At 27.8% G+C, this 8,274-nt stretch overlaps 1 protein-coding gene across 7 annotated transcripts in view; it reads right to left on the reverse strand.

The window, feature by feature from the left end:
- LOC107442162 (splicing factor 3B subunit 4) overlaps nt 1-7,707 on the reverse strand; it is a 10,377-nt gene extending 2,670 nt beyond the window's left edge. For 4 of the 7 annotated variants that reach the window (XR_006226150.2, XR_011638088.1, XR_006226151.2 and 1 more), the window contains exons 1-4: nt 7,563-7,706; nt 6,979-7,062; nt 5,113-5,258; nt 3,523-3,651 (exon numbers count right to left, since the gene is read on the reverse strand). Coding sequence is in view for 4 of the 7 variants with exons in the window: in XM_043050917.2 (XP_042906851.1) it covers nt 3,523-3,651; nt 5,113-5,258; nt 6,979-7,062; nt 7,563-7,596 (393 nt within the window). In the remaining 3 variants the exon portion in view is untranslated. Of the gene's footprint in view, nt 1-3,522; nt 3,652-5,112; nt 5,259-6,978; nt 7,063-7,562 lie in introns of all 7 variants that reach the window. The other 3 variants (XM_043050919.2, XM_043050918.2, XM_071187152.1) reach the window with 1 other exon arrangement.
- Between the last annotated feature and the right edge of the window lie 567 nt (nt 7,708-8,274).

Here is an 8,274-nt window from a genome sequence, read left to right on the forward strand (position 1 = left end):
TCTCATATTTATTTTTTAAAAATAATTACAATTCCTAAATTAAATAATATAAACAAAACCAATGATTAAATAACGCAATATATTTCATACCTAATTATACGGGGGAAACGATAAAATAAAAGGAAAACTTATTAATCTAAATAAAAACACTTGAAAATTATCGGACCGAAACGATAGTTAAAAAAGGCACTAGCATAAATATTAAAACCCGGAACAAGGCAAGATCAACGGAATTAAAAAAAAAAACTAATGATAAAATTTACGAATAAAAAGAATTAATTTATTGAGTGCGAAAAGAAAAAAAATCAAACGTAGTGGAATCAGAAAAACAAAACTGCAATCTGTTTCATAAAATAATCCTATGTTTAAATTAATAAACAATTCTCCTTTTATTTTATTTTTTTGATAAAAACAAGATTTTTAATTACAGCAGATGTGATTCCACACCAAGGAAAACTTGCAATTGATACCGCACTTCCAAAGAATGACAATTTATTCAAAAGAAAAAGATTTTATTTTTATTAGTCGATGTCAAATAAATTTATTTTTCACTTTTCTTTTTCTGTTCACTGATATGCATGCAATGCATTTTCCCCACCCCCTTCGTAAATCAAGCAGAAAACGAAATCAGCATGCCACACCCTTGAGTTTGATTGACGGCCTAAAAGAAAAAATAAAACATTCCTCCTTTCCCTGCCTTCAAGGTCACGGAGGAAATGACGTTTCTCTGGGTAAATGGGGAAAAAAAATTTCCCCTTCCTCACATTTTCCTCCACTCAACTTCGAGGATGAGTCCAATTTCCGCTTTTTTCGTTCTATTTTAAAATGGCGGGAAAATCGAGCAAAATTTTTCCCGGTTTTCTGGTTTCCCGGTTATCTGGATACCGGATAAATGGTTCTCTACTGTACTAGGTTTTACTATTAGTAACCTAGTATTTCTTTTATTACTATTTATAGTATTTGTATAATGTAATCCTAGTAACTACTAATTCATTGTGCAATCTATATAAATGTTAGTAATAAATAAGAGAAAATTATATTTTTATTTATTTAGAAGTGACGGGTTAGTTTCAAAGGAGGACGGGTACTATGCGTCACGCCGTCCTCGGGGACGGGTAAAATTTCTGAGTTTTTTCGAGCCCTGCTATGTCATGTTCTATAAATGTACAGAAAATTATATAAGCTAAAACCACATTACACACCTGCATTTATTTTTAAAAATGTTTTTCAGTTTTTGCAGCCAATTTCCAATGCTGAACAAATTTTTTTTTTCCTTCTGGTTCAAAATCTTTGACTTTAGCATGGTAATAAAATAACTCATATCAAGATTTATGCTAAAAGCAATATTGCTTATAAAAAATAAAACTTCACTGAACTTAATTATAAAATTAAATGTGCAATGGAAAACCTTATCGGGTTCCACACTAAATACTTCAAATTATTAGACACTAAATTATCCAAATATCAAACATGTCAGCCAAATTTTGAAAGTTTTAGCCAAAGGCAAATCTTAACAAATCTTTATAATTAATTTGTCCAATAATATGTCAATAATGTAGATGTTTTATCATCTTTAAGGGAACGAAATAAGTATCAGGTTGAGGGTCATATTTGATAACTTCTTAGATCAGAGCAGTAATATAAAGGTAAACATTATGCAAAATTTGATGTTTCTTTTTCAGTCTAACTTTAAATAAATATATTTTATTTTAAATATTCATCAAGACTTTCATCTTTTAACAAAAGAGATTTTACTGTCTTGCAAATTTTTTACTGTCACAATTGCAATCATTCAGAAAAAAAGGATTGGGGTTAGAGATAAGTTATTTGAATAATTTAATTCTGCTTTATTGGTTTTTATTCTACTCAGAGATTTTTAACAAAATTTGGACGGTTGTTTAACATGTTCATTGCCAGCCGAGTACAGGTGGTTATACTATATCTATCATTGAAAAGTGGTAATCCATAAAGATAAAATCACAGTTAAATTTTCTTTATTTTAATTCCTAAATTTTACAATAAGTTTATTTTAATAAACAATATGCTATTATTAAACTAACACATATTTTTTTGGAAAAATAGCTGGATGATAATACGCCTTTAACTACCACTTAATCTGCTTCATTGATGCAAAATGTGGTAAAGAATTTGCAATGCAATATCATGTGATATGGCAATGAACATGTTAATCTGTAATATTTTTTAATGATAACATAATCCCTCTTATTGCTTACATTATCTGGACTTAATATAATTTCTAATTAGTTATGCAACATATCTAAAGAAACATACTGTAATCAAATTAAAAAATACAAGATTTGTCAGAAAAATTCATATTGATGAAATAATATGAATTTTGTGAAATAATATGAATATGAAATAATAATGAATATGAATGAATGAAATAATATGAAAAATTGATGTTCTTAGTGATGTAGCGAATGTTTAGCAGGGCTCTGCTTGTATTTTGAATTGATAAACTAACTACAATCTGTTTCAATTAATAACAAATCTTTTTTTTTTTTCAAATTTTTTACAAACATTTTTCAATTAATATTATTTCATAAAGAATTTTTAACCCTGTTTCCAATTTTGATCATTTAAAAATTTTTTTTATTTAATATTTTAACATTTTCCCGTAAGTATAATTTTACTATATCTAGTTTGAAAGTAATTACATGTTAATAAACTCAACTGAAATTAAAGTAACAATAAATTTAAAAATATAATTTTTTAATCAAGTTAACTTAAATTACATTTTAAGTTTAACGTGACTTACGTTTTATGCTAAAAAATTAGAAACATATCCTCTTCTTCTAATTATGAACTCCTCATTTTCAGCTTTGCCTTAAATTTGTAATAATTTAAGATAAAACAATAGTTTTTAAAAATTTACACAAATTTTTGAATCGTACGCCAAAATAATCATTAAACATTAATGCAAAATTAGAAACATTTTCTAAGAGAAAAAGTATCTAGGAAAAAATTTCAATTAACAATTCAATTTTCTCAGTATCACTTTACTATTTGAAATTTCAAATTGCTTAAAACACATCAAAAATAATGAGAATAAGACATAAGTTTTACTTTTTTCATTGAAAGTAAATTTACAAAATGTTCAACTGACCTAGTTATTTTTTTTACCTAGTTTGTACATGTTATCCAGATTTTTGAATATATATTTCCCAAAAAAATCTATTATGAAAAACACATAACTCTACAGATGAAAAAAAAAATAAAAGAGAGAAAAGGTTATTTTTTAATCCTAAAAAAGCAGCCATTCAGAGGCCAAATATTATTTTGTACTGTGATCACAAAAGTAAAAAATAAAATTATAAGAATTAAGAAAAAACTTAAATTAAGAAGTTTTTACTAATATGCAATTTTTAACATAATACACTATGATTTTTAATATATATATACATGTAAGTTTTATGTTTTAAAATATTCCCTGAAGAAAATATTTTGGGAAATAAAGCTTATTCTAGAGGTTGCATTAGCAGAAATGATCATTAAAATTACTTTTGGAGTTTGGAGAATCACACCAAAAGCAGAAAACGTATCATACAATAGCTTCTCATCGACCTCTGGATCTAGATTGCCAATAAAAATGTTTGCACCAACATCCAAATTTTTTTGATGAGCTGAGGCCTATAAAATAAAAACAGAAATCAAAAATAAATAAATAATAAATAAAAAATTAACACATAAGGATATACAAAGTTTCGATGAAACAAAATGAACAACAACAAAAAAAAGGACTCATTCAAATACAAGATCAAAAATTATTGTGAGTATAAATGAATGTTAAATGTTTTCAATTGTTCAATAGAATTAGCAATCAAGAATAACCAGCCATTTTATCAGCTAATGTATGTGCTGCATCAAAAAATTAAAAAAAAAAAAAAAAAAAAAANAAAAAAAAAAAAAAAAAAAAAAAAAAAAAAAAAAAAAAAAACTTAAAAACTCATTAAGAAATTTTACAAAATAAAATATAAGTGCATTTCACTGAAATACATTTCCAGATCAAAATTGATTTTAGTGAATCCAATTCTTAGATTTAACATAAAATTTATCAAACTTAAAATTTCAATTAGTAGACAATTTCTTAAAAAATTATGGGTAAAAAATAAATATATTAAAAAATAAAATACATAAATAAACATGAATAAGGAATAAGTAAGGTAACATACAATTAGGAAAATACTTGGAAATTATGAATTACCTATATAAAAACAACTCCAAATATGAAGAAAAAAAAATTATTCAGAATTTGATAAGGTTAAGAAATATTTTCCTAAAAATGCTTTTCAACCCTGAATATACTTCTTAACATCATTGGACGGACACACTTAAAGGATGTACTAATATATTTAAAACTTTGCCGAAAATCAAAACATTGAAAAACCAACTAGTACATTAGACAATTGAGAAGCTGCACAATTTCCTATGTAAATATAAACAAGAAATAGTTAATAAGAATGAAAATATGCCAAGTTAGTCGTACACTATGTAAAAAATAATTATCATGTAAATTTTATAAAGCATTTTTATCTAGTAAGGAATGTGATAATCATTCTTGAATTCTTCCAATTGACGAAAGGTATAATAACTTTTGATAAAATGTATGAAGCAATAAATGTGTACAGGTACAATAATTTCTGTGAAAAAATTGGGTGACCAGAATTGAGAAATGATAATTTTAAGTTAACTGAGTAAATAACAAGTGTATCAATCCAATTGGTTGTTTTTAATTGCCATATGTCTATTAATAATTTTTCAGAGTCAACAAATGTTAATGTTTTACTGGATATACAAAATGAGTTAATAATTGGTATGGAGATTTTAAAGCGTTTAAATTTTTTATGATGCTTAGACAAAATGAAAATATTGGATTAAATAAAGATATTAAGATGAACATTAATTATGCTCAAGAAAGGATTTGTAAGGTTAAAAGTCATTCCCCAACTCTGCCTATGCAAAATAATTGCTTGAAACAAATCCATAATTATATGGTAGTATAATATACTTGAAGTAAATTAATGTGGTATAGATAATAGAAAAATACATAAAAAAATTTGAATGGCAAGAGTTTACAGATTTTATGCTTACCTTATTCACTCTTATAGGCTTGCCATATAGTTTTGTCATGTTCTTAATTTTGATAGCATAATCTGAGTCATCTTCACCCAAAAATTCAACAAAACCATACCCTTGATGCTGGCCTGTAATACGATCTTTAGGCATATGCACATTCACTGAAAAATTACAATAAATTTGAAAAATGGAATAATAATAACCTTAAACAAAGGACTGTGATTTTTTTTATTAAAAATGAGCTCTCTTTGATGATTTAAATCAGCTTTGATTTAAATCGGAGTCACTTTATTTTAAGACCTTAAAACCTTACATTTATAATTCCTTAAATTTTATAAATGTAGTAGTAGTAGTAGTAAAAAAAACAGTTGATTTAAATTACATTACACTATTTACATGACGCTAGAGCTGGGTTATTGGGGACATTAACAATGAACCATTGGCGACATTGTCGATAAACTATTGGCAACTGTCTGGAAAACACCCTTAAGGATGGTCTAAAGACATGCCATCGCAATTTTGATCCTCTGTGGAGGGGCTGGCTCTCCTTTGGGTGGCCTGATGGCCTTAGCGCGAAGTCAAGCATTTCATAGTAGAACAATTTTTACAAAAACTGATACTACACACCCTCGGTCCTTTTGCAGGCTGATAAAAGTAGTCACCCACCCTTAATGACATCAGCCAGCGATGCTTGATCTACTGGAAACAGTGTCTCATGACCAGCTCACTACCAGATAAATTTTAGAAATATAATTATAGTTGAAACATTATTAAAAAAAAATCATTGCAATAGATTTTAAACAATATTATTCTATTAAAAAGTGTTTGGTAGTAATACATTGTGTATAATTCAAATGAATAAGAATGGAATAGAAATGTATCATAATTACTACTGAAAAACTATCTATTTACATATAAATATTTGAAATGACAAAATATGGATTGCCATTTAAACTTTACTTTTATTGTAGTTTGACAAGCATTTCTATCCTTAATTACTCAACTAACCCATTTTTCTAAAAAATAAATAAAAAATCTCTTTAACAAAAAAACTCCTTAAGAAAGATATTTGCAATGTTAAAAAATTGTGGCTTTGAATATTCTGTCTGTTTTAAAACTAGAAATTGGAAAAATGAAAGTGAATGAAATTTGAGATGATGTAACTAGATCTAACACTGATCAGAGCATAAGCTAGATATGGAGTCTTAATTTTTAAGTTTTAACTAAAATTCAAAAACAAAATTACAACATTTGCAGAATTGGAACCAACATTTATGATATTATGTTTAACTCTCTAAGTATTTTGTCTAAAATATGTTTTCAATAGCTTAAACTAATACATTCAGGAGAAAAGAGCTTAAACTTTCTATAATCAGTATTCATAATGAATTTTAAATGCATAATTGGGAAAAATAGTGTTGAGGCTGGGTGATTACTATAGTATCCATGCCTTTTACAATCTAAATTATTGTAGTGTAGTGAGGGTATAAGTCAGCATTGTCTTTTGATCATCATAAAGAACGAATTCTAGTCCATTATTGTAGGTCTAGCGTGATGTTGACCAAATAAAACCAATTAAATAATAGACGAAAAAATTAAAAGCACATCTAAGCATGTAAATTATAATGTGAATATAATTTAAACAATAAAGTTTAAATTTATGATTAGTGTAGAAAACATAAGTAATCGCACAAATATCTCAAATCTGTTTATGATAACAATACTAATAACCTCAAAAAAATAAATATAGTAGGTATAACATATAAAAGTATAGATTTAATTTCTTCTAAATGAAAAACTCTGCAAACAGTATCAAAATTCCATGCAAGAAACAACGAGAAAACTTAATTTTAACAAATTGACTAACTTAATATAACTTACCAACAGGACCAGCTTGAACAAACAACTCCCATAAAATAGTTTCACTAACTTTTTCATCAAGACCTCCCACATATATGGTAGCATCTGTGGATAGTTTTATTAATGAGAAAACATTAACACATTCAAATTAATCTAAAAATAAAACCTAAGGCAAATTCTGTGCTCTTAAAATAATAAATGTCAATATAAACACTACTGTGATAATGATAAGTCTTAAAAGATCTAAGTTTCAAGAATATTCTAAGACTCAGGGTGACTAAAATTCGGCAATCATCAATACAAAAAATTAGATTTTATTGTAAAAAATGATTAAGAAATAAAACTTGAAGCAGTAATAATGGCAGAAAAAATCCCCTATTTGAGGACCGGCTTAATTTCCACACAGAAGAACAATATTCATTAGACGGAACTATGCATTTTCCATTTTAAGCGGTTAAGGAAGAGTTGAACATAACTACAAAATAAAAAGGAAAACGCTCTTAATGTTTAGAAAAACTGAAAGAATTAATTTTGAATATAAAATTTAGTCAAACAATGTATGATGAAGATTTTATTTGGTAATGCATCACAAAAATTAAACATACCCTGATTTCTTTCAGCAATCGGACCGGCAGCCATTTCTATACAATAATAAACAAACCAGAAATGTTGCCAAAATTTAACTCTTAAAAAATTTAATAAACCACAAAGTTAAAACGCTTCCGTCTCTTTACTTTATCTGAATTATTGAGGCTTTCTGGTGTTGCTGCTTTTTCAAGCTGGTACGCCATCTGGGGAGAGACCGGTTTCATGCCTTTGGCCTTTCTTCTTTCCATCTCCTCCTATTTTCATTTGTATAGGAATGTACTACGATATTTTCCATTTTCCTTTGTCCCGCAGTAGACTGATCGTTAAGATACGGTTTCCAGCAGATCACCGAAGTCAAGCATCACTGGCTACGGTCAGTGTGCGGGTGGGTGACCACTTGGATCAGTCTGCGTAGGGACCGAGGGTGTGCGGTATTGGTCCTCGTTAAACTGTGCTACCGTAAAGTGCTCGACTTCGCGCGCAGGTCGTCGGGGCTACAGAAACGGGGTGCCATCCCCTCAGCAGAGGATCAAAATTGTGATGGCACGTCTTCGGATCATCCTCCGGGATGTTTCCCAAACCGTCGCCAATTGCCCATTGTGCAGCTCTAGTGCGACGTAAATTAACAACAACTACAACCATTTTCCTTTTTATTTGATAAAAATATTTTTTAAAATTTCTGTGATGCTTTTCTTTAGAACTATGTTTAATGTAGTTTTCAGTTCCATA

This window comes from Parasteatoda tepidariorum, chromosome 10, assembly GCF_043381705.1.
Source record: "Parasteatoda tepidariorum isolate YZ-2023 chromosome 10, CAS_Ptep_4.0, whole genome shotgun sequence".
NCBI classification, from domain to species: Eukaryota; Metazoa; Arthropoda; class Arachnida; order Araneae; family Theridiidae; genus Parasteatoda; species Parasteatoda tepidariorum.